The 26660-nt window shown below is 36.5% G+C and overlaps 1 protein-coding gene and 1 long non-coding RNA gene across 2 annotated transcripts; both read left to right on the plus strand.

Moving 5' to 3' along the window:
• The first annotated feature begins 636 nt into the window (after positions 1-636).
• Positions 637-26659, plus strand: LOC108738805 (protein purity of essence). The gene is made up of 57 exons (XM_025974667.1): positions 637-777; positions 895-992; positions 1143-1376; positions 1670-1854; positions 1931-2112; positions 2192-2510; positions 2585-2884; positions 3060-3294; positions 3491-3844; positions 3956-4140; positions 4390-4422; positions 4554-4677; positions 4772-4998; positions 5383-5756; positions 5836-6119; positions 6188-6392; positions 6447-6660; positions 6747-7457; positions 7981-8674; positions 8730-10186; positions 10268-10541; positions 10650-10844; positions 10911-11207; positions 11270-11483; positions 11543-11692; positions 11755-11956; positions 12019-12223; positions 12428-12802; positions 12864-13204; positions 13974-14108; positions 14794-14955; positions 15027-15387; positions 15557-15844; positions 15908-16179; positions 16243-16459; positions 16571-16916; positions 17209-17362; positions 17591-17788; positions 17856-18030; positions 18237-18471; positions 18595-18814; positions 20354-20467; positions 20535-20714; positions 20784-20975; positions 21440-22006; positions 22067-22267; positions 22440-22857; positions 22922-23301; positions 23393-23572; positions 23650-23874; positions 23969-24499; positions 24607-24846; positions 24909-25147; positions 25302-25622; positions 25720-26044; positions 26121-26277; positions 26448-26659. The coding sequence occupies exons 1-57, from the start codon at positions 659-661 to the stop codon at positions 26507-26509; spliced, it is 15882 nt and encodes a 5293-aa protein (XP_025830452.1). The 5' UTR covers positions 637-658; the 3' UTR covers positions 26510-26659.
• On the plus strand, positions 18939-19469 carry LOC112904518. Its single transcript, XR_003231146.1, has 2 exons — positions 18939-19087; positions 19258-19469. It is a non-coding gene; the product is annotated as an uncharacterized LOC112904518 (long non-coding RNA).
• Position 26660: the final 1 nt, after the last annotated feature.

Consider the following 26660-nt stretch of genomic DNA (forward strand, 5'->3'; position numbering starts at 1 on the left):
ATTACGATTCTTACCTATTTGAATATTTTTTATATGTATGCTTTGAATATGTTAATATTTTTAATTTCCTATTTTTAACGTTAAGGTGTACTTGGTTCTAATTATATTTTGTTAAATTGGATAAAAGTATTTTTATTTTTTTATTTTTAATTTTTATTTCTGTGTTTTTAAATTGTATTTACCCACATTATCATTACTTTGTTTCGTTAATTGTAAAAATGTTTATTGAATTGACCAAGCCAGAATACAGATTTGTAATTTGAAAAGTCTTGATTTTACGATTTGTAAAATTTATTCGCAAATGAAAATAAGCTATTTTGTAATAGTTTTAAATGTAAAGCATTGGATACACGCAACCCAACATGCACCCCTGTATGAACACATTGAATACGTATAAGAAGCGCATTTAATGAATTTGTTCATAGATCTGAGATCATTATTAAAGAAATATATTTCAAAGCAAATGTGTGCATAAATTGAAAAATATTTTTTACTCTGAATAATGCATTGATGTTACAGCATATTTTTATTTATTTGTTTATTTTTATTTGAAATGATTTTTTTTTCAGGTTTTATGGCTTTTAGAATTTCGGGAAAATAATGGTTTAAAAATTGATTGTCATTTTTGTCATAACTCTAAAAATTTACAAATGGCGTCATGGCCGCTAGCAGTGGTGGAGTAGAATGGTCTGCTGTTATAAAAACATTTTTATCTTCAGAATTTGGAAAAGGAAATAAAGCAGATGTGATTGAATTATGTTCTGCAATTATAAAAAAGTGAGTAAGGCGTGAATGCGTTTGTGTCAAATCGTTATTGTGTAAAATTGCGCACTATTTTTTTTCCATATTTTTGACATTCCGCGATATTTTTCATTGTGATATTTTATTTTTTAGCGAAAGTGAGATTCTACGTTACAAAGACAGTAATAAATCATTCTATAATTCCTTTGTGGTGTTAGCCGTATCTTTAATAACCAGCAATGCACGCCGGCGTAAGTCTTTCTTCGTTTATTAGAAATTTACGATGTTTCTTTCCATTAACTTCTAATGATACCAAATTCACTCTGCTGTTGTCATTGAATTATTTTCTTTAAAAGACGATAGACGTAATTATAATTTCATTCTTGCTTGTTTTGTTTTAGTAACTGTCAGTCAACTGGAAGTAGTAAATGCTGCTTGTCGTGTTCTGCTTAAATATTTGCTTAGTACTTTGCAAGGAGTGAGTCGTGAAGGCAATCCTAGCAGTTTACAGGCAGAGCAATTCTTGAAGGCAATAAAGGCATTGTGCTTAGGAACTGAATTTTTATCTTCTGATGAATTATCTGTGTTAACCAACACTATGAAAGGAGATACGGTCACAGGACACTCTCCCTCAGGTATGACATTTTAAATAATTAAGTATTTTTAGTTTTACCTTCTGTTATAAATATGCACTAGTAGTGCAACTTATAAAAATCATGTGTATTAAAAAGTAATATATTGTCTTTATTGATATAGGTTTTAAGGGTATGAAAGCATTATTGGTATAAATTTTACAGTGAGTTATCACTGCTTGTCTTTTTATTTTGCACCATAGCATGAAAAAATAAAATCTGCAGCATTGTGTTCATGTCATGGTCATGGTTGTGATAATTTTTATCATTTTTTTTTTAAATTTTATTTGTTTTAGGGACGGACAAGGAAACTTCTAATAAACAGGACAGTTCTAAAAGTAGAACCGATCTATCTGTCAGTATATTTGAGCAACTCACTATGCCTCTAAGAGATGGTCATACTGTCACCTCAGAGGCTAGCTCAAGTCAACCTAATGTCAATGAACCAGTCTCAACTAGTGATCCAACAACAGAAATAAATGTATGTCATTTGCCTTTTACAAAAAGAATTTTACAGATTTTTTTATATTTAATTATGTTAATTATATATATTATAGAAGTTATTCTTGGTGGCAAATACAGAAAGTTTGCAAGCTCTTAGAGCAGGTGATACTTTGGCTGATCTGTGTCTCAGTTTGCCAGCAATTAAACGTGCCCGTACAAAAGTAGAAGAGGCTTTGGCTGGAAAACCATTCAGTTTACCAACCACACATTCTGAGGCTTCTATCATTCGGAGCAGGTAATGAGATTTTTTTTTGTATAAATAATAGAGTTAACGTATCTTTCATGTGTTTGATGCATTTAAATGTTTTTTTAAGTCTACCTTCGACAATGGCTGATATATCCCTGGCGTCCTCGGCAATCAATCTACCTGTCCTGGAGCCTTTGACGCCGAGTAAATTGGACAAACTATGCAGCTTGAGTATGGCAGTGTTGCAATGTGCAGTCGCGCAAGCTGCAGCAAACGCCATGTTATCGTTAGGACCTGCAGTGTCGCCCAAATGTACATCTGCTCAAGCACAAGCCGTCAAAGATGAAGATCTTGATGCGAACGCTGTTGCCCTCGTTGAAGAATCTCTCAACATATTCACCTTCGTCGGTAATACCATTAAGAATTCCACGCGAGCTGGAGGACATGTAAGTAAATTTGCGGAAATGTATAGCACCTTTATTGAAATAATATACGAATATTACGATTCTTACCTTTTTAGGTTTATCAAAATCATCTATTAGCTGGGGCATGGGTATTAATATCGGGCCTTCAATCCCATCTGAATAATAGCATGAATATTGCAAGTGAGAAGGGGTCACATGCTAAAGAACGCGACGAAAAAGGGCGTAGTCCTAGTAAAACACGTGAAGCTGGATCTTCTCGGTCAAGTTTGATCAAGTTTCAACAATCTTTTGGAGTTCTGTCGGTGGCCCTTGCCAGCAAGGCGATATCCTTGCTGTCTGAACTATTTGAGGACTTGTATTTGGAAGTTTGTGGTGGAGGAGGTAACACATTACAGGTAAATTACTTAAATGTAACATTAAAATCTGCAATTCCTAATTGTTTTGTCGTTTATTTTGATATAATTTTTAAAGTAGTTTAAAAGGTTGTTTTTTATTTTTATTTCTTGTCGTTACATTTGTACAGTTGACTATTATATTTTTAAAATTTCTTTTTTAACATTTACATTACAGGTCGAACCTGCTCCCTTAGCCATTATGGGCCAGTTCACAGCACTGCAAAGGGTGGCTAGACTTTTAGGCGCGGCACCCTTGAATCAGTTGCTTTTTTATCTTGCAACAGTTAGTTACAGGAAAGCTTGTACACTGAAACGAATTCATCCACCTGAAGGAGACACCTACAGTCAAAGTGATTCAACTACTTATTACGAAGACATGATTATGTGTTCTGACGAAAGTTCCACAGAAGGTGATTAAGAAATTTTATCTGCAATGGTTTTTTATTAATTAATTTCTAGTCACTTAAGCATAGTGTGAGCTAGAATATAATACTAATTATTGTTTTTTTTTTTAAGTTTAAATTAATTTTAGTTTATTATACAATTAGGTAAAGATTAGGGTTTTTTCTTTGGATAAATAAAATAAGGATAAATTTTCCAAATTAGATGACGATAGTGAGCCTATATTGGGTCAGTGGTTTGAAGCAACCATAGCCCCGCCGGAGCCGTCAGAGCCTGTAAAGCAGACAGCCACGTCTGATAATCAAGACAACAAACAGGCTGGTAGTTCTGGTCAACATGCCGGTGAACGGAGCCATTCGATCGTGCCTGAGAAGGGCGAAGCTCATGGCTACATATCACTTTCGACTCAGATATTTGTCTTTCTTAATCGACATTTCTTGTGTTCGAAGAGCGCTTATGTAACACGCTACGTCAAAGGGGGTTTATCAGAACAGCAGATGGTTATTTTGGCTGCGATCATTAGGGACTTAGATAGGGAAACCGCTAGGACCGAAGTCGGTGAGTAAATATAGCACATTTAGCATAATATGAATCTGAAAAAAAAAAATAAACATGAAATTAATAGTATTTTTTTGTAAAAGATTTAATATTTGTTTACTTTTTTTTTAGGAACAATATCGGTATATTTTGGCGCAGCCTTGGGACAATTGTATTGTGAATTTTCCGGTGCTTTGACGCGTTTTACTCATAATCTGATAACGCATCCTGGTCTTCAACATCTCCAGACCAGTTTACTGACTCACTTGGGCATATCACCCTGGAACACCGACGTGCCCCATTCGTGGCCCCTTCAGGTTTATTCGCGATCTTTAGCTGTTATCTGTGTTAACCAACACTATGAAAGGAGATACGGTCACAGGACACTCTCCCTCAGGTATGACATTTTAAATAATTAAGTATTTTTAGTTTTACCTTCTGTTATAAATATGCACTAGTAGTGCAACTTATAAAAATCATGTGTATTAAAAAGTAATATNAGTTTACTGACTCACTTGGGCATATCACCCTGGAACACCGACGTGCCCCATTCGTGGCCCCTTCAGGTTTATTCGCGATCTTTAGCTGTGCTAGCTCAGGTAAAAAAACAATTGAAATTCATAAATAACCACAGTCATGCGCTAAACGCGATATTATTGTAATTATTTATCAGTTTTTGTTAATTACTTAAATTTGTTATAGCACATGTTTCTAATTCTAATTATTTCAGGTTTTGTTATTGAGACCCCAGAACGAGAAAGAAGCAAGCGTGATTAGTATATGGCATAGAGTTGTTAATACTCTTATTGAAAATGTGATAAATCCACCTCCAATGCTGGATACAGATAACGAAGGTGAGTTTTTGTTTATATCTGTTAATACATTGCTAATGTAAAATAAAAACGTCATTTTTATGTTCTTGTTTGAAATGTTATTTCTTTTTTGCAGATATCAATGTTGAACATGCTCAAGTACTGCTGTATTTATTTCACTCATTAAATTTGATGCAGAAAAAATCTGTGGTTTTGCTGATGGCTGGCGGCGTCTTACGATGCTCGGAGGTGGCTGGTGGTCCTCTACGTGACTTTCAGCTGCTTCACTTATCACGACTGTTACTTCTTTTTGATTACATAATGAAACATCTATATGACGCTCCAGCAATTCTTCTAGAACAGGTCAGAAAAATGTATTATTTTATTTGTTTGTAAATTTTCCAAAACTACATACACTTAACTTTTTTAAAGACAAAGCTAAGCAATCATTAATTAAGTACTTAACAAAATACATGAGAATGTTTCCTATGGAATAAATAAAACACAATTGATTGGAGATTCACTCAGATTCAGGTGCAATGTAATTTGAATACAAAATTTGTATTTGCATTTATTAAACTAGAAAAAAGTTGCTAAGCAAAACCTTAAAGTTGGTCGTAGCCACCTGTACATAAGTAGAATTGTATCATAACTCCTATGTATGTTAAAGATTTTTGAGGACAAGAACTATTACACATATACTTGTCTTTTTTCTTTTTCATTTTTTTAAATACTTTTTTTATATAGATCCAATGGAATTTATTTTATTCGACTAATTTAAATACTGATAAGGATAAAGAAAATAACATGTCGCGTATGTTCACACCATGGAAGGAAATAGAGGATAATTACCGAAAGTTGGCCGGAAGTGATGAGTTTTCGATGAAGCCCTGTTTTTACATGCTGACAAATGTGGAAATTAGTAATCAAGACGCACCAAAACTCGATGGTCTTGCGTGCAACTTTGTCTTAGGAACCCCCGACAAATTGCGGTATCCTCTTCTTTTAGACGCTCTCATCGAAATTCTGAATGTAACGCACATTACATCGGGGACAGGGGCGGCTAAGATGACCTTTTTAGGATTATGTGCTACACAATATTGTTTTTCCATCTGTTGGCGGTGAGTTAAATAACAAAAAATTCTTAGTTTTTCTTTTTTTTTTTTAGAAAATGTTGGTACATTTTGTTTCTTTTTCTAGGCTATTGCAGTTGTTGCCACCTTCTACTGCTAATATGGAACGGCTGTCCACTGGGGAGACGCTAGTTGCCGGACCTCAATTACTTCATTCGTTGGTCTGGGGACCACGAGCTGGACATAAGAACTTTAATAGGTGGTTGAAAGACGCTCTGGTCAAACAAGGGATGTACACAGTTGTCGCTGAGAAGTTACTAAAGGCTGTATCGGAAGCGGTTAATACTCTGAAATACGATGTCACCACAGCCAAAAGTTGCATTATAGCTCTAACACCGGACGTAAAAAAAGGTAATTAACTATTTTTTGTTTTACTGTGCCTATTTATCCGTTTTATTTTATATTGGTGGTTTGTTTAGGAACCGTTTCTAAGGAAAGTTTGCCCCCTCTGTGGCATTTGTTCATTTTGGACTCGGTCCTAGCCAAAGTACAGATATCGCTGATAGACGAAGCGGAAACGAACCTTGCGGACGCTTCTGGTGTTACCATTTCCGGAGCAACATATGTTCAAGAATTATTACCCCACGTGCTAAGATTAACACGGGCTATCTTACATTGCACCAGGTAAAAATCAGGATTTAAATTTGTTTTGGTTATTTTAATTTTATTAATGTACAGATGGGCACTACTGCACAGTATGGTTCAACAGAGCGAGCCAGCTGGAAAGTACACGTTGCAGGACTTTGAAAGTCTACAAGAAGTCCTTGCAATTGCCTCCAGTCAAAATACTTTAACTTGTGCCCTCGCCACTGAATTGAGTTCACTTTTACCATCCGCTGCCACCACCGTACTGCAACAATGGAGCGTTTCGACGCTTGAAGAGTGCACCTGGGTAAGAAATAAAAATCGTCAAGAATCAAATGAAAAAATTTATAATATGGAAAATTTATATCGTTTTTTGTGTATTTGTTTTAATAGACTCCCTACTTAAACGATGTGATCCCATCAGAAAGTTATATACTGAAAATAGTAGAAATCCACACGTCCACCCTATCAATGAGCTATCCTTTCAACGTAAACTGTTCTCTTAAACGTCTCCTTCAGTGCTTGGTGAAGTTTATTTGTCAGCACGCTCCTAAAATTGATAACACTGACACCAAAAATAAAGCCATCGAACTTCTGGTGCTTGTCACCCTTGATGTCCGCACCGAATTCCTTCACGAGACTGTTTCTAAAACTTTGGACAAGATGATTGGAGACACAGAAACAGACGAACATCAGAAACGTGTATATCTTCACTTTCTAGAGCATTCATACAAACTTATTACCAGATGTACTCAGCAGCAGCTTTCACAACAAAACCAGGACGTGGGTTATAGTAATATTTCTAATTGTAATACGGTCGTTGACGAGAAGGTGCTGCACAGTTGTCTGAAGTTCTATGAGAAATTGTTAGAAAAGTCTTCGGGACGACAGGCATTGGAGACGTTCTTTACCGGCGACAGAGATTTGGTAAAGGTATTAATGTCGGTCAGTAGTCCCCAAATCTCGCAGCAATACAGCACCAAAGTGCTGAACTTCTTTAATAGATTGTTCCAAGCCGCGGAGAAGAGCTCAACTGATCCCAGTTTAAACTATCTTTGCAGTAGTATGTGCAAGTTGGCGGATGTTGACAGCGATAAATTGCAGGTATTTTTTTTTTTGCTTCTATTACTTTTTGATTTTTGTCTCATAAGTAGGTGGTGAAGTTAAATTTTGTTTGTTTTAATAGTCGTTGAAATTTAAATGTTAATTTATGATAGAATATTATATATAAAAGAAATGAGTGCTGTCGGCACAGAGTAAAGTAGTATTACGTAGTTATTATCAGCAATTTCTTATGCTGAAGTGTACGATGTGTTGCATACCTATTTACAAACAATTCCTTTAAATTTAGTTTTTCAAACAATTTTTAACACAGTGAAAGTGATTAAACAAATTTTTCACAAAAGTGAATTTCGACTACTCGAAGCAATGGTGCTAACAGTTTCGAATTTACATTGACTGAAAAACTAGTACTAAATAATAAATTAAATTTAACAGAGACGAGCTAAAAAGAAACAAGGCGTTGTTTTTTCCATGAATGTATTGTTAATAATTTTATTAAACGTTTATTGATCATTCATATTGTTACTTCAAAAGAGATGAATTAATCTAATTTTATTTTTGAAAGGTCTGGCTACGCCACGTCATTTTGGGTCCAAACAATATGGAATCAAGCACATCTTCATCTATAGCTCACACTCCGACACTCGTTCCCGTCAAATCAGACTCAACAAAACCGACTGCCTCCGCCTCAAATGCGACAACAAACAAACCAGATGCAACGGCTTCTTCTAATGTAGGAAGTGGCGCCCAGTGGGTGTCAACAGCGGCCCCGCCGAGCACCGAATCGAATGTTTCTCCTACTCCCAGTGACGACCAAAAATCTCTGGTTCAAGAAAACAGCCAATTGTTACAAGCCCTTACGTCATTTATCGTGAAACAAGGGAATAGTATGTCTGAAGATGTAGCTTTAACAATATTAAAGGCACTTTTGCCTCTTGGTTCACATATTTTGTCCCCGGCGCTCGAAGGCGTCGGTTTTACCGATCTAATGGTTGTAATGACCATGTTAGCGGATGCAGGATCAGGCAAAGGTCATGTACATTTATTCCCTGCCACTGCGGAATGGCTGGAAATTTGTCGGCAGTTTTTCGCACGAAAAGACGTAGTCGAAAAGTTGGCCGGAACTGGAGGAACATCTTCAACGTCAACTGAAGACTGCGGTACGAACAATAATAGAAGTACAATCATGTTGGACGCGGCGTGCTGCCTGATGGATTACGTGGGCGATGTTGTTGGAGGACTGACCAATCAGGCTCAAGGTAAAATGTCTATAAATATATTTAGGAATAAAGTTTACGTGATCTTTGTCATTAGGTCCCACGATTCGGCCATTAAGTCCACCATGGGAGAGCGAGATGCCATTGGACGTAGATTCCGAGTGGCCTGACGAAACCAACGAGGATGAAGACAGCGGCGATGATTCGGATGAAGATTCGCTCTGTAATAAACTGTGTACATTTACAATAACACAAAAAGAGTTCATGAACCAACATTGGTACCATTGTCACACGTGTCGTATGCTTGATGGCGTCGGTGTGTGTTCGGTTTGCGCCCGCGTGTGTCACAAAGGTCATGACCTTAGTTACGCCAAATATGGTAACTTTTTTTGCGACTGCGGCGCTAAAGAAGACGGCTCATGCCAGGCGTTGGTGAAAAGAAGCCCTCAATCAAACGAGACGGTAGGAACCAGCGGTACCACAACTAACACAATGGGTTACGCCCCTGAACAACTTTTGTCTAGTTCATTGCGACGTAGGGCGTCGTCTCCTGCACCCACAACCACCACAGAAAAAAGTACCGTTTTACATAAAGACCGCCGGAAAAATGGTAATGTGGCGAAGCAGCTTGAAGGTGCGAAGGATTGGTTATATAATTACTTAGGAAGTAGTTCCATACCTGGTGTATTGTTAGAACTGGCGGAGTCTTTGGTTCCAGTGGTAGAAAAGACGTGCGCGCGTACATCCGCTGTCGGTTGTCACGCTCGTGCGCTTAAAGCCGTTCAGCAGCTTCACTCGGCTGAAAAGAAGTACGTGCACACTGATCAACTGATGGTGCCGACTTTAGGGTCCCAGGAGGGCGCGTTCGAGAACGTTCGCATGAGTTATTCGGGCGAACAGGGTCAAACAATACGTCAATTATTGTCCGCGCACATTATAAGACGCGTTGCGATGTGTTGTATGTCATCTATACACGGTCGTCGGCAGCATTTGGCTGTGTCTCATGAAAAAGGAAAAATTACGGTCCTGCAATTATCTGCTTTGCTAAAACAAGCCGATTCGTCTACCAGGAAGCTAACTTTGACCCGTCTAGCTTCGGCTCCGATTCCATTTACAGTCCTCTCTTTATCCAGTAACCAGTGTAACGAGGATTATTTGGCAGTGTGTGGATTGAAAGACTGTCACGTGCTGACGTTTACATCCACGGGTTCGGTATCAGATCACCTAGTGCTTCATCCACAGCTTGAAACAGGAAATTTTATTATAAAGGCCATCTGGTTGCCGGGATCGCAGACGAAGCTAGCACTTGTCACGGCTGATTTTGTGAAGATCTATGACTTGTCCAAAGACGCCTTAAGTCCACAGTATTACTTTTTGGTACCGAGTGGCAAGGTACGCGACTGTACATTTATTTGCGACGAAGATGTTTACAATATATTGATAATGTCGTCCCCTGGACACATTTATACCGAATTTTTGAACGAAGAAAGTTCAGCCAAGCATGGTACTTTTTATGTGACCAATACTTTGGAGGTGTTTCATCTGGACGTTACGGTTAGTGCATTCCTTTTTTTTATTTTTTACGCTATAATAAAGCTTATCTTTTTAATAAAACAAACTTTGTATTTTTTCTAGGACGTGAATGGTCAAGTTGCAGGCGGAGGCGTTAGTATCTATTATTCTCACACTTTAGGCCTGCTTTTTTACAGCTACGCACAAGGGAAGAGCTTTATTTCCCCCATTAAACCAAAGAGTAATTGTCTCTCTGTTGTTTTCCCCATCACCTTATCATCTCAGACTTCGTCGAGTTCAAAAAGCAATGGCAGTAAAAATCCAACACCGCAACCTTTGTGTCAGTGGACGGAAATCCCAAATCACCCAGGACTTATTTGTTCTGTTATGCAAAGCAGTAAGTAATAAATAAATTTTATGAGGAAAATATGAAAAGGCGATTCCAGAGAAAATAAGTTAGTTTTATTATTTATTTAATGGGTAAGGTTTAGTAAATTTATTATAGGTAACAATCCGGTCATTATAATGCTAAAACCGGATACAGTGGCTATTCAGGAGATCAAAGTGGTACCTTCTAAGTCAAAAATAATGGATATGGTTGCCATTCGTCATGTTTCTGGCAATGAACAAAGAACAACATTGATTCTACTATGCGAAGATGGAAGCTTAAAAATATATATGGCCAATATGGAACAAACAGGTAAACTAAAGAAAATTTCTTTTGTATGAAAATATAAGCCCTACCTTTGTTTAACATTTTTGGTAGACTTTTGGATGTCTTCGAATATACAACCGGCTTTATCTTTAACTACGGCCAAACCACGTAAAAAGAAGATTGTGAAAACTGGCAAGTCTTCAGGTTGCGTCAGCTTTCCAGTAGACTTTTTCGAACATTGTCAACCCATGAACGATGTTGAGGTCGGAGGCAATGATCTTCTTCAGGTTTATAATGTCACCCAACTGAAACATCGATTAAACGCAACGGGTCTTTATGTTGTGTGCACGAAACCTATCGGTTTTACCGTCGAAATTACCAATCCGGACAATAACATGGTGATGACAGGTATATTTAAAATAAGTAAAACTAAGTAGTTTAATGTTCTATTGATTCTTTTTGGATTGAAGGTGTTAGGGTGGCGGTTGGTAGCCAAGATCCCCAAAGGTCGCCGTCTTTTATAGAGGTATTTGGCCGTATTATAACGGTTAGTTGCACTCGTAGCAGGTGGTATGACGTGCCCTTTTCAAGAGAAGAAAGCCTGCAGGCCGACAAAAAACTCACCATGATGTTCGGTCCCTCACAAGACCCTGAAACTGTTACCATGGTGGACAGTATCAAAGTGTATGTTTTTCCTTTTTCGTTATTAGTCTCATATTTTATTATCTGTCCTTATTGAATAGTTATGGTAAAACAAAAGAGGCGTTTGGTTGGCCCGAAGAAAATGAAGACACAGTAGCGAACAACGCGACAACTTCTCAGTCAGTGGCTGTTTCTTCGAATAATGAAGCTGAACAGCTAAAGACTCCACTACCGTTGACGAATTTAGAAAGGTAGAATGGTCTCTTTTGTGTTAGCTGACTTATTTGTAACAATATTTTTTTAATTCTTGTAGACTTGTCGTTGGCATCTTGGAAGTTTTAGACAACAGCTTTACTCTTTGTTCCTCTGATGGAAAGATGTCACTTCACAAACCATTGTCAATTAAAGTCACTACTACCCTTCTAACATTACCGTCATCGCCTTCGCTTCAAATTCATTCTAAAGCCCTACTTTCGACTCTGCACTCCACTAAACAAGCTTACCATAATTATAAGGTAAGATAATAATAAAAAGATGTTTGACACATAAAAAATGTGCCATTTTGTTGTTATTACAGGATCACGCTTTATTGCAACATGTGCTAACAAGTTTAACTCATATGACGGAAACAGATCCTAAAAATTATGGGGATATTGATCCAGAAAGTTATTACCGTTTAGTGATGATTGCAAGAGGCATTGCAGTTTCTAGGCCTCAGAATCTCGTCAAATTTTGCGATTCCCAGGCGTTTATTCATGATGTTGTTTTAGAAGACCCATTAGGTAAGTCTTTTATAAAAGAGGAACTTTATGATTCAATTTCAGTCCATGTAACATTTAAATACAAGAAAGTATATTCATTTTATAAGAAATTTTGACGTACTTTAAAGAATTCTAATTGTGGTCAAAATACTTTTATTAATAAATAAAGATTAGTTTAATAGAAATGGATCATTCAGTATTTTTTTGTATATTTTATATTTTCAGACATCAAATCGACTCCTACTAAAACGTCGAAGAACAAACACCTTTTACTTCAATTAATGGACGTGCTGTGGATTTTACATTCGCAACGAGTTGAGAATGTCTCCTTGGCCCCCCTCGTGTCTCCTGGATTAAAGCACGTGGAACAAACGGTTCATGCAATAGTTGAAATTGTACATGCTTTTCATAGTAGCGAAGCACACGGTAATGTCACCTACGGGAACATCGTTGTGGCCGTTTACCTTCAACTCTTGCTTTGCGAGGACTCTGTGATCGCGTTCAGCGCAAAACAGGCGCTCAGTAGAGTGCTTAAACCCAAGACACGACGTCGAAGAGTATTTATACCGAGCCCGCCTCATTGCACAACACCTCCGGCAAGTAAGTGTGGCTTTGTAATGATTGGTCTCAGCATAGTAAAATATTTTTGAATCTATAATAGAAACAAGTATCGAGATGGAAGAGGACAAACCGCCAAGAGCTTCGACTCAGTCCAGCCAAGAAGACGAGGGCCAACCAAGAGCGTTACGTTACGATGTGGACTCTGTAGAATCAATAGGACTGTTGCAACAGGGCACAGGTGCTCCTGAACATCAGGATAACCACAATATAAACCCTTTGGAGGCACTTTTGGGTGGAGGAGCAGGTTTTCCTCCCCTTTTGGACATCCCCCCAGATGCAGATGACGAGACCATGGTGGAATTGGCTATTGCGCTTAGTCTTCAAGAACATGAACTTGGAGGAGAGATACAGCAAGCTCAACAGGAACTAAGAACCTTACAGGTAATAGTCTTTTTTTTGTTGACAAATTGATTTATAGATCTACGATTTCATTCACTTCATTCTTTTATTTGAACTTAGTTAGGTTCTCATTAACAGCTGATTTTAAGTACACTATATACTGCAGTTGTTTCGGCCAACAGACCATTTTTAAAGAGAACATATATATATATTGATAATACAAATTTGTAACTGATTTCTACATAGTGTTTAGGACTTCTCATTTTACCTTTAACCCTATGTAAAGCTATAATAGTTTATCATTAATTTTCGTTATTCTCATTTAAACACAAACGAATGCGATTTTGTAATGCTTTCTCAATTTCTGAATGGATGTATGTATATTTTTTTAAAATTATCCTTTATTTGCATGTTCCGCTTTTGTCTGCTTGAGAAAATTAATATTATGATCGTTATGATTATTTTATTCATGGTGCTTAGTAGAGGTATAAAAAAGGACATTAATGAAATTGGAAACATGGATTAGAACAAAGAAAATCAACTGTTTCCTTGTTCTTGCAAGTTTTTGTATTTTCCACTTCATACTATACATCCTTGCATTCGTAAACCATTCGTAATCACCAACCTTAGTCGATATCTTGTGTCTTATTCAGTTTTCTCGTACGTAGATCGCCGTCATTTTAACGCGTCATTTTCGCATTTTTCTTCTTTTCTCTCTGTGCCGAGAGAGTCGTGTTTTCTCTGAGAAAAACAAAAAATAATAAAACGAAAAAAAACGAAGCGAAATACTTGAAAACTGTTGTACGCGTAGGTATCTGGCGGCGGTGGTCACGCTCAGGAGACCGGCCATTACAGCGACACAACGGCCTCGGCAGCCGGGTCCGATGATGAGGGCAGCACCGCCGCCACGGACGGCTCTACCCTGCGCACCTCCCCAGCCGAACAAGTATGTCTCTTGTAGAATATTATATTGTACTTAATATTTATCACTTTGATCAAAATACTTGGATGTTTTCTTTGAAAAACAAACATTACCCAGTGACTTAGATAAAAAGATTAAAAACCCCCTAGCATTTTAGCAGAAGCATGCTATTAAACTTCTCTGTGAAGATTTAAGACTATTTTTTAGTTTTTTAACCAAGGGCGGGAAAATTATTATGTAATTTTCATTTAAAACTTAATATAATTAACCAACCAGAGAGCATTTTCTTCGATATGTGTATAAGCTTGGACATTTTTTATTTGCAGTAAAGAAGGTGTGCTCTATTTTAGAAGATTAATTATTTTAATATTTAAATGATACTTAATCAGATACAAACATTTTTAAACACTAAATGGCATGTGATATTTTATTATTAATTAATTATAATATTAGATATGCTGACTGAATAATTCATAACTTATTTTTTTCTGTTATTAAAGAACTATCGGTGAACACGTGGCCTTTTTATTTTTGCGTCCAAGTCCTTACTGACCGATTGCATTCTCTCTTTGTCTATTGAAATCAATTAACCAATATCTCTGTTTATTATACTCTTACTAATCTGCTGTTATTGATTCCTCTTATTTTTTGATAATTTATTGTTTGAAGTTGTACTGAAATTGCGCGTTTTGTTTTCGTATATTTGTAGGGTGGCAGCGCAGGATCAGAGAGCGGAGGAAGCGGCGTTGAAAGTATTACAGGAGAGCACAATGCGTCGGGACGCAGTTCTGCCTACGGCGACAACATCCAGGAAGCAACTAATTTAATATCGCGTTCTGATACTAGTTCGTTAACTAATGCGAATTGTCAGGTAAAGTTCTATTACTTTAAAATTAGTTCTACATATAGTGGTTTTATTTCGAATTTGTTTTTGTTGCACAGAATCCAGAAGCAGACGCCATACCACAGGAAGTCGAGCAGGAACCCGAACCCGAACCCGAACCCGAACCTGATCCAGAGAGCTGCAGTCGCCTTCACATGCTTCGTCTGCAATTATTGGAACGTTTGGTGGAATATTTGCCTAAATTGCGAAATGTGGGTGGCGTTCGTGTTATTCCCTTCCTACAAGTAATACTTCAACTTACGACTGAATTAGACAGTCATATGGAACGCGATAAAACTTGTTTGAACGCCCTTTTGAATGCCATTGTTAATGAACTGCAAATAAACAAACCCGACTTGGAAAACATCAGTGAGAGGACTAAGAGACGCGAAGTTCAAATGGTTCTCATGAGATTGTTAAGTAAGTAATATCAACAGTAAAATGCTAATGTGACTTGTAATTAGTTGTTCATGTAAAAAATATAGAATATGACTTCCGAAATTGCATCAAACTCGAAAAGTGGTCCTTTTTCATACATATTGTATTTAATTGGTTCTAAATGAGTTGAACGTTTTTACTTTTACTGTAGGTGTTTTGATGTCACGTTGTAAGACGACATCTACCACGAGTACTGGAACCCCTGCGAAGCCTATTCCTGGGGACAATTCGGTGTTTGTATCCCAAACAACAGCCACTGTCCTCTATAAAGCGGATATCGTCAACTATTGTCTGAAACTGTTACAGGCTTTATTAGAATATTGGCGTAGTGTCTCCAATGACGATGAGCCTCCCCAAATTGGTGGAAATTTGCTTAAAGAGCATTTGACTCATGCGCCTCCCGATATGACACCGTTTTTCCTTAAACAGTTCGTGAAAGGTGAGTTTTTTAATAACTTGATTTATGATTACTATTGTTTGGTACTATTTAATGTTTGTTTAGGACATTCTACAGATGTGTTTCAAACGTACCCTCAACTCTTAACGGAAATGGCTCTTCGGTTGCCCTATCAAGTGCACAAACATTCAGAAATATCAGAACCGATAATAAGCGTGTTTGATAACGCGTGGTACACACATTTATGCGAATACATGATGACATCACAAGAGCCGTTCGTACGTCGCCAAGTGCGGAAATTGTTATTATTTATTTGCGGAAACAAAGACAAATATAGGCAACTGAGGGACGTACACGCTCTCAGTACTCACATTAAGGTCAGTTAAAAAAATGCGACTTGATTAATGGAGTAGTTTTTTAATTATTTTCTTGTTCTTCAGGCGGTGAAGTTATGTTGCATAAAAGGCGGTTATGATCATTCGAATGAAACTCAGCATGCTCTATCTATGACCTATGATACTCTTGTTGACCTTATTGAACATCTAAAGGCTTGTCTCGAAGTAGCAATCAATCGGACCGGAAATTGGCAGAAGTTTTGCATACATAACGACGACATTTTACCTTTTCTCTTCCAAGTTAGCTGTCTTTTGGATGAAGGTAAATACTATCATTGTTAATTATGTTGGAGATACATATTAATATTGTTTTTACAGGTGTACTTGGTTAACGATTATGGTTTGAATAAATTAATGTATGGTTTTGTTTTAGGAGTAGCACCGACAATCTTGCACTTGCTTCAGTGTGCTATTGTAACGAACGGATCGTCGGGAGTCTCGTCAACTTCTACTGCATCTTCCTCGTCAAAGAAGACGGATGCAAATGTAAAAACGGGCAATGCTAGTGCGGGTGGAACGTCCAGGAAAGAACGCGAAAAGTCCGACGATAGCACGGCCGAAGCAGCCTTCGAAGAGGCAAATTGTGGCGTTCTCGTCGACCACATTAACAAACAAGTACCTCCTGAAGTTTTTGCTCGTTTCATTAGGGCGTTCCTCTTGGAAACAAATGCTACGAACATGCGTTGGCAGGCTCACGCTCTCGTTCTCGCCATATATAAGTAAGTGCAGATATTTTTATATTATAAAAAAATAGAACCTAATTGCTAAAGTCATCATGCATTTAAAGTTTGTTTTTCTTTTGTTGTAAAATTATGTTTTCTAAATATAATATAAGTGTTATAATTTACATTACTGTAATTGGAAACTGAAATAAGTAAAATTTAATTGTTGAAAAATTATAAGTAGAATACATAGGAATTTTTGTTAATCAACAGACTTTTATTATGTCTGTTTTTATTTGAGATTCTTTCTTATTTGATCTAATAAAACTTTTTTGTTATTTATTGTTAGAAATTCGAAAACTACTGAACAGGAACAATTGTTGAAGTTATTGTGGCATTTATGGCCTTTGCTACCAGCCTATGGCCGTAAAGCTTCTCAGTTTGTTGATTTGCTTGGTTATTTCTCGCTGTGCTTCTTGCAGAAGTCAGAATCTTCAGGACTGGTGAGTTTTTACTATAAAACAGTTTACCTTTAAATAAACAAAAGTAATAAGTATATGCACCTTTAATTTTACTTGAACTTACATGTGTGAAGACAAAAAGTATATTTCATAATATTTTGAAGTTCAATTATATTACTCATAATATCTATATAGAGACATGCATTGTGAATTTTTGATGTATAAATGTTCAGTGGGATAAAAAAGACAAGCTTATGTTTGTTTGTACAGATATCAGATTACGTAGAGAAGGCTGTGGATGTTCTAAGGACTCAAAATGAACTCCTAGCTCACCATCCGAATGCTAGCCTTTATATGCAGATGAGTCAGTTCGTTGAACTAGACGGTTATTACCTCGAATCGGAACCTTGCTTAGTCTGCAATAATCCGGAGGTGCCTTTTGCTAGTATAAAACTGAGCTCACTTAAGGTAGCGTACCCAAACAAAAATCAGACTTCTTTATTTTACTGATAATGCAAATGCTTTTTTCGTTTAGGTCGATTCGAAATTTACCACTACAACGCAAATTGTCAAGTTACTCAATAGTCATACAATTAGCAAGATCACCTTGCGTATTGGAGACCTCAAACGGACCAAAATGGTTAGGACAATTAATATTTATTACAATAATCGAAGCGTGCAGGCTGTGGTTGAACTTAAAAATAAACCAGGTAATTATTTTTTAAGGCTTCATAAGAGAGTGTAAAAAATACCGTTTTGCTCAATTTTTAAGTCTACAATTTCCTTCAGCTAGGTTAAAAAAGTATAGAGATGATAAAAGGTTTTCGTACATTAAGTAAATGATTTCTGTGTGAATTCCGAAGACAAGAAATTATATATAGGTCTTCATATTATTACATGCAGTTTTTTATTGTAGCTTTGTGGCATAAAGCAAAGAAAGTGGTGCTGCAAAGTGGTCAAACAGAAGTGAAAATTGAATTCCCCTTACCGATAGTTGCTTGCAATTTAATGATCGAATACGCGGATTTCTATGAGAATATCCAAGCAAGTAGTGAAACGTTACAGTGTCCCAGATGTAGTGCAGCCGTCCCTGCGAACCCTGGAGTTTGTGCCAATTGTGGCGAGAATGTGTTTCAGTGTCATAAGTGCAGGTAAAATAATATTTTAAAATTATTAGCATTATCAAAAATAAATCAAATGCTGTTCATAAACAATGTGAGTGTAATAATAATTTTCCTAAAGTCTAATAATTTTTTAATAACATATGTTATTAGAGCCATTAATTACGACGAAAAAGATCCGTTCTTGTGTCACGCCTGTGGTTTTTGTAAATACGCTAAATTTGACTTTACGTTGGTTGCGAAGCCTTGTTGTGCCGTGGAACCTATCGAGACAGATGAGGACAGGAAGAAGATGATTTCAAGTATAAACAACCTTTTGGAAAAGGCCGACAGGGTTTACAAACAGTTAATGGCCAATAAACCGGCATTAGAGGTGNTATTTCGTAGAATTTTTAATTTTTAACGTATTATTGCTTACTATTTAAAATTATTAGCATATTATTGTCTTATTATTAATTTTAACATTATATTGCCTAGTATTTTCAATTGCATTAAAGCTGCCCCGACGACCAGTGGCCAAGCAAATTAGCCGATTATATTCGTTTCAACGACGAAGCACTTTTAAAAGATTCCGAACGCTTACTTAGCACATACACTGATGAATTGTTGCCTTGCACTTCTTTTCCAGAGTTCTGTGATGTTGCAGGTAATTAATGTTTATTACATTTACTTAAAGAATATTGTGGTATGATCCGTTAATTATTACTTTATCATTACACTTACATTTTATTCATGGAAATAGCTAGTCTGTTGTGAACTTCTTGTTGATAAGTAAGTGTAAAATGATATTAAGCTAATACTCAACCTTAACCGTAGGTTTACTTGGTGATATTCCCGACCCAGATTCATACTTAGAAAATCTCTTTAAGGACTTTTAATTTTCCACTACCACAAAGCTTTAGAATTTAGCATATGGATCGGAAAGATATAATATTTGGAATATATTATTACGTTGCTGTTCCTTTGGAATGTTAGTCACATATAAATTATTGTACTTTAAAATGTAATAAAGTTGTTTAAACCATTAATTCCTTTTTTTCCTTTTAAAAATTCAATAATCTCAATTTTTCACTGCTGCAAATAACCTCAAGTTAATTTATTTAACTGGTGCAACTCGTAATTAGTTTAAATGAGTAATTTCTGTTAAAATTATAGCTAAAATTTTATAAACAAACAACATTATAACCTAAAAATGACTTAATGTCATTTAAGCAGGCTTCGATAATTCAACAAATCTGAAATATATTTATTTTAGGTATTTTATTTAAACAAAATTGATGAAATCCTTTAAAGTTATTATACAAATTAATTATAACCCCTACTTTTGTACCCTCACTATGGTTTATTAATTTTCTTATACATCGATCAGTATAAAAATGTATTTAGTTGATGCACCTCATCAAAATGAACGCACCTTTCGCAAAACAGTAATAATAACACTAAATACCCGATAATACTTATGCTCTCCTAATACAAAATTGCAAAATTTTAAAGTACGCTCAATGAAACATGGATGTCCGGCGCCTTCACCATTTTTTCATATATTTTACAAATTTTTTTTAACAAAGGGCAATTTAATTACACTCTCCTCCTTTATTAATTACGACGAAAAAGATCCGTTCTTGTGTCACGCCTGTGGTTTTTGTAAATACGCTAAATTTGACTTTACGTTGGTTGCGAAGCCTTGTTGTGCCGTGGAACCTATCGAGACAGATGAGGACAGGAAGAAGATGATTTCAAGTATAAACAACCTTTTGGAAAAGGCCGACAGGGTTTACAAACAGTTAATGGCCAATAAACCGGCATTAGAGGTGAGGCATTATTCTTTCTTTGGTTATACATTTTATTTTTCAAAAACTGAATTTATTTTATTGATTATTATAATAATAAATATGTTTTATTGTTTTATTAGTCTCTAGTATTAAAAATAACGGACCATAGAAGTGATAAACAGGAGGAGCAACAGACAGGCTCAAATAATGCCAACAATGTAAGCTCTGTACAGTCCGGGGGGACCCAGGTTAAGGTAATTTTTTCCTTATACATTGACATTACATTATTAATTTTGGCTTCATATTTGTTTTCTGTTTAAGGTTAACAAAACAATCCAAATGCTGGCTCAACAATATTGTAATGAATGTAAAACATCCTTCGAAGAACTAAGCAAAATCATCCAGAGGGTGTTGGTGTCTCGTAAAGAACTCGTCGCTTACGATCGTAGACATATGGAGATGGACTCACCGAAGTCACAAGCTCCTCTTTTAAGTTCACAGGTAACGTAAACGGATAATTAATTTAATTATACTGTTTCTGAAAATCATGGTTTATATATTTTTTTACAGACTGAATCGCAAGGAATGTCCAGTATAAGTAGCACAAGTAGTCGATGCTACGGATGTTCCGCTGCAGCCACAGAACACTGTCTTACACTTTTAAGAGCTCTGGCTGCGAATTCCAATACTAAACAAGTCTTATGCTCAAAAGGACTCATACATGAATTGGTTCAGAACAATTTAAGGAAAGGAAATGTACAAGTAAGTTTTTGGGTTTGTTTTTGCTTCTACTATTATATATATAAAAGAAATTATGGGTGCTGTCAGCACAGGGCAAAGTAATATTACGTAGTATCAGCAATTTCTTATGCGAAGTGTACGATGTGTTGCATACCTATTTACAAACAATTCCTTTAAATTTAATTTTTCAAACAATTTTTAAAACAAAGATAGTGATTAAACAATTTGTTCACAAAAGTGAATTTCGATCACTCGAAACAATGGTGCTAACAGTTTCGAGCTCACAGTGACTGATAGGGGGGAAAAACTAGTATTGTTAATATTCTTTATTTTCGTATTTTTTAATCATAAAAATTTATCTGTTTCTTATTTTCCTTCTTATCTCCTGTTATTTTTATGTTAAAGCGTGAGCGACTAATAGATAGTAATTAGTAGGGTTGAAAGTTTTTTTGTTTTTTCTTATTTAAAATATTTTCGTCTTTTAGATGCAGGAAGAGGTAAGACAGTTATTGTGCATTTTGACGAGAGACAATGCCGAAGCAACGGAAGAACTTTGCAATTTGTTAACGGAACGGATTACTTTGAGCCTTAAAGGACACACCAGTAGCTCAGATTTAGGCACAGGAGTCCGTCATGAGATCGAGCTTTTGGCTGCAATGGTGCAGAAAGAAGACAACTGTTGGGAATTGAAGTTACGCTGTTTAATGAGACTCTTCATAAGGGCTTGCGAGGACTCTCGCAATCCTCTTGTGATGGAATCAGTCATACTACCCTGCTTGAAGATTTTGCAAAGCTTAATGAGGACTAACGACGGTGGAAATAAGAAAACGAAGGTAATAAAATTATTTAAAAATAATCCAAATTATTTATTCTTTTCTGTGAATCAGGAAAAATTAAATAAGACTTTGACCATTCGAACAACGTCTGGAATAAACGTGGACGTGTACAAGTGGCTGAAAAAAGATCCCGTGCATAGTTTTTCTAGTTGGAAGGCTCGTACGCCTGTAAAAACCGACGAAGGACCCCGAGGACTTCCTAGTAGTCGCGAAGAGGTATTTTTTTCCATATTGTTAGTAATTAAATTTATGTTTATTTATTTGTGTTGTTTTTAGGTTCGAATGTATTATTTGGCAGAAAAATACGGACGTAGATGGAAAAGGAAAGTAGAAAAGACGTTTTCGATAGAACCTCTTGGATTAGATTATTCATCCTGGTTGAAAGTTGTACTCTTTAATCCGAGTTCTCGTTTAGCACGCCAGGTCACTTGTAATATTATAGAGAACATGTGTACTTCTTCAGAAAGAAAGAGGGAGGTGAGTTTTTGGTAAAACAAAAAAGAACTTTGTCCTTGTAGGCCACTATAAGTAAGATTGATATTTGAAGTCTTCATTGTGTCCTTCTTTAATACATTATTAATTTACAATTGGAATTAAACGTATCATTTCAGCATTTTATGTATATTATATTGAGTTTTGTTGTTATTAGATTCTCCTATTGCTGACCTATTTCCTCGACCAACTCGGCACTGCAGGAGAGAGTTCTGCTGAATTCCTAAACTTGTATCAGAATTTAATCCAGGAGGAGCCCTGGAAACAATTCTTAACCATGGTTGGCCTTTTGGAGGTACTTGCTCATTTTATTACCAAAGAAATCGAACAATTGCACCGTTTGGAAGAAACAACTTTAACTTCAGACTTAGCCCAAGGCTACTCTCTTAATCAATTGACTGAACTTTTGGCCTCGTTCCTTGACGATCCTTGCATCCGTAGACAGTACAAAGGACGTTTAGTAGGTGCTGTATTAAATGGGTATTTGTCCCTGAGAAGATTAGTTGTGCAAAGGACCAGACTTATTGATGATACACAGGAAAAACTTCTAGAACTTTTGGAAGAAATGACTACAGGTAGAAAATATATGTCGATAATTTGAATGCTAGATTTTCTAAACGATTAAGTGTTTATTTACAGGCACTGAAGAAGAAACGGAAGCTTTCATGGCTATTTGTATCGAGACGGTGGAGAATTGCAAGGTTCAAGACGTCTTGACGCCTGTCTTTATATTTGAGCGTCTTTGTTCTATTATTTATCCCGAAGAGAACGACGTAGGGGAGTTCTTTTTGACGTTGGAAAAGGATCCTCAGCAGGAGGACTTCTTGCAAGGGCGGATGCTGGGTAATCCATACTCCAGTCTTGAGCCTGGTCTGGGGCCGCTTATGAGAGACGTTAAAAATAAAATTTGTCAGGATTGCGAATTGGTCGCCCTTTTAGAAGACGATAATGGAATGGAATTGCTGGTAAACAACAAGATTATGAGCCTGGATTTACCAGTTAAAGACGTTTATAAGAAGGTATAATGTTTTTGCGGTTGTTTAAATTATTTTTAACATATTTTTTCTTTTCATCTCTACATTTTTATTTTAATTTTCTTAATATATTCAGGTTTGGTTGGCAGAAGGAGGCGAGGCGGAGTCGATGAGAGTTGTATATCGAATGAGAGGTTTGTTAGGAGATGCTACTGAAGAGTTTGTAGAAACGTTGAACAATAAATCACAAAATGCTGTTGATAACGAAGAAGTTTATAAAATGGCAAACGTTCTAGCAGATTGCGGAGGCCTGAAGGTATCGTTTTTATTAAAATAAATGCCTATTTACTCTTCCTTTTTATAATCACGTTTATTTATTAAAAAATGTTTCAGGTGATGGTTAAACGTTTAAACGCCATTCAAAATGTGTGGCGCGCAAGACCATTGTTACAAGTTCTTTTGAAATTGTTTAGGCTGTCTGTAAAAGTTCAGAAGGTACAAGAAGTTCTCATCGATCCTGAACTACGAGCTGCAGCTGTGTTTCTACGTACTCTGCAACTTTGTCTGGAGAGCGAATCTGATAGCAACCAAACTGCTTTAACTGAGCAACTTTTAGAGGTAAGTTAAAGATAATTATAAAAGTTTTAAGAAGAATTGTTCATTTCTGTTGATAAATTAAATAAATAATAAAAATGTACTTAATTAAATTTAGATAATGGAAACAATATTTTCGAAGGCTACTAGTAAATCGAAAGAGTCATTTGATGAGTTTGCGCGTACCCTTGGAGGCCCCGAACATGTTCGTTCTCTTTTGTCTTTCACTTGTCACCCTAGTGTCCGTAACAACCAACCAGTTCTCTTGCACTTGACAAGAGTCCTTGCTGCTCTTGTATACGGCAATGAAGAAAAAATGCGAGCCCTCGTTGCTCATTTTGAACCTGTTTTCAACTTTTATCGGTTTGACGCGGACCACAGTGCCGACGACCAGCACAAATTCGAAATATTTTGTATGCTCACAGACGGTATCGAGAGAAATGCAATTGGAAATACGTTGCGCGATTTCATCAATTCTATCGGTGTAGTTGACGACGCTTTACAATATATCACCACAAACGCGCCCTGCGTGAAACCGACCCTGCTGCGTACTGACAGTGACGAACTTAAGGAGTTTATTTCGAAGCCAGCCCTAAAGTATATACTCAGATTTTTGACTGGGTTGGCCAGTGGACATGAAAAAACACAGGTAAGGCTTTTCTATTTAAATACTGAGAATCTTTTTTAGGACATTCTTATTATATAATTGGAGAAAAAGTATTTAAAAATTAAACGATCTTTTCCTTTAAACAACAGTTAGCAATTGCTGCAGCGGATACAATACCGATAATACATCGATTGGAGCAAGTGTCCTCAGACGAACACGTCGGTTCCTTAGCTGAAAATCTCTTAGAAGCACTTAGAACTAATCCTTCGGTTGCTACCCGCATTGAAGAAGCTCGAGAGTTCACTAGATCAGAGAAAAAGAGACTTGCAATGGCCATGAGAGAAAAGCAGCTTGGGCAGCTTGGAATGCGCACAAACGACAAGGGGCAGGTAAGTAACAGTAACAAAAATAAAATAATGCGGTTTTGTTAATTTTTATGATTTTTTCAAAGGTTACAGCGAAGTCCTCGATTCTACAGCAGATCGAAGAACTAGGAGAAGAGACTGGCCTGGTGTGCTGTATTTGTCGCGAGGGATACAAGTATCAACCTGCCAAGGTATTGGGAATTTATACGTTTACAAAGAGGTGCAACGTGGACGAGTTCGAAGCAAAACCAAGAAAAACAATGGGCTACAACACCGTTACTCATTTCAACATAGTTCATGTCGATTGTCATATGAGTGCCGTTAGGTAACTGCAGAATATTTTATAGATGTTATAATAGCGTCATTACTGTTTTTATTCTCATCGTTGATTAGTTTTTAAAAACTTAACAGCATTTTAATTAAAGCCGAAAATAACTACATCTTTTTACCATAACGATACATAAAAAAAATACTTTCAGACTGGCGCGAGCTCGTGACGAATGGGAATCTGCGGCTCTTCAGAATGCTAACACGAAATGCAACGGTTTACTACCATTATGGGGTCCTCAAGTACCGGAATCAGCGTTTGCCAGTTGCTTAGCCCGTCACAACACTTATTTGCAAGAAAGCACTAACCATCGCGATATAGGTCATGTATCTACTATACATGATCTCAAGTTGCTCCTGCTACGTTTCGCGTTTGAGAAACCTTTCCACGAAGACACGGGGGGCGGAGGACCACAAAGCAACATGCATCTTGTGCCCTATGTAGTGCATATGGCTTTGTATGTTATAAACACGTAAGCATTTTAATTTTCTTTTTTTAATAGACAATTTGTACTCATTTGTTTTGCATTTGAGAAGTAAATTGTGTACAATGTTGTCATATTGCTACAGAACAAGAAGCGCTAAAAAGGAAGAGCAGAGCCTTATGTCATATTTAGAGACAGATAATAAGGAAAAGTGGATCGAAACCTCGTACGAAGCAGATGGGCCTCTCTTCTGGATTACGATGTCTATCTGCTTGCACAGCAGGGAAAAATGGGCAGCAGTGAAGCTTCTGCATTTGCGTAGACTGTTAGTATTAGCACAGACGCGACACTGTTCACCTTCAAGTGCATGCAAGACTCTGTTCGACAAGACCGTAAAGGAGTACTCAGTTTATAAGCCGTATTTGGTGCTGTTTGGACTCGTTGATGGAATATATAACAATTTCTTTAAGGTTATTATTTTTTAAACATAAAGATAATCCGGTGTTATTTTATTCTTAATTAAAATTTAATGGTTTACTTTTCCAGAGCTTAAGCTGCCCCGATGACCAGTGGCCAAGCAAATTAGCCGATTATATTCGTTTCAACGACGAAGCACTTTTAAAAGATTCCGAACGCTTACTTAGCACATACACTGATGAATTGTTGCCTTGCACTTCTTTTCCAGAGTTCTGTGATGTTGCAGGTAATTAATGTTTATTACATTTACTTAAAGAATATTGTGGTATGATCCGTTAATTATTACTTTATCATTACACTTACATTTTATTCATGGAAATAGCTAGTCTGTTGTGAACTTCTTGTTGATAAGTAAGTGTAAAATGATATTAAGCTAATACTCAACCTTAACCGTAGGTTTACTTGGTGATATTCCCGACCCAGATTCATACTTAGAAAATCTCTTTAAGGACTTTTAATTTTCCACTACCACAAAGCTTTAGAATTTAGCATATGGATCGGAAAGATATAATATTTGGAATATATTATTACGTTGCTGTTCCTTTGGAATGTTAGTCACATATAAATTATTGTACTTTAAAATGTAATAAAGTTGTTTAAACCATTAAT

The sequence above is a fragment of the Agrilus planipennis genome, unplaced genomic scaffold (assembly GCF_000699045.2).
Source record: "Agrilus planipennis isolate EAB-ADULT unplaced genomic scaffold, Apla_2.0 scaffold197, whole genome shotgun sequence".
In the NCBI taxonomy this organism is placed as follows: Eukaryota; Metazoa; Arthropoda; class Insecta; order Coleoptera; family Buprestidae; genus Agrilus; species Agrilus planipennis.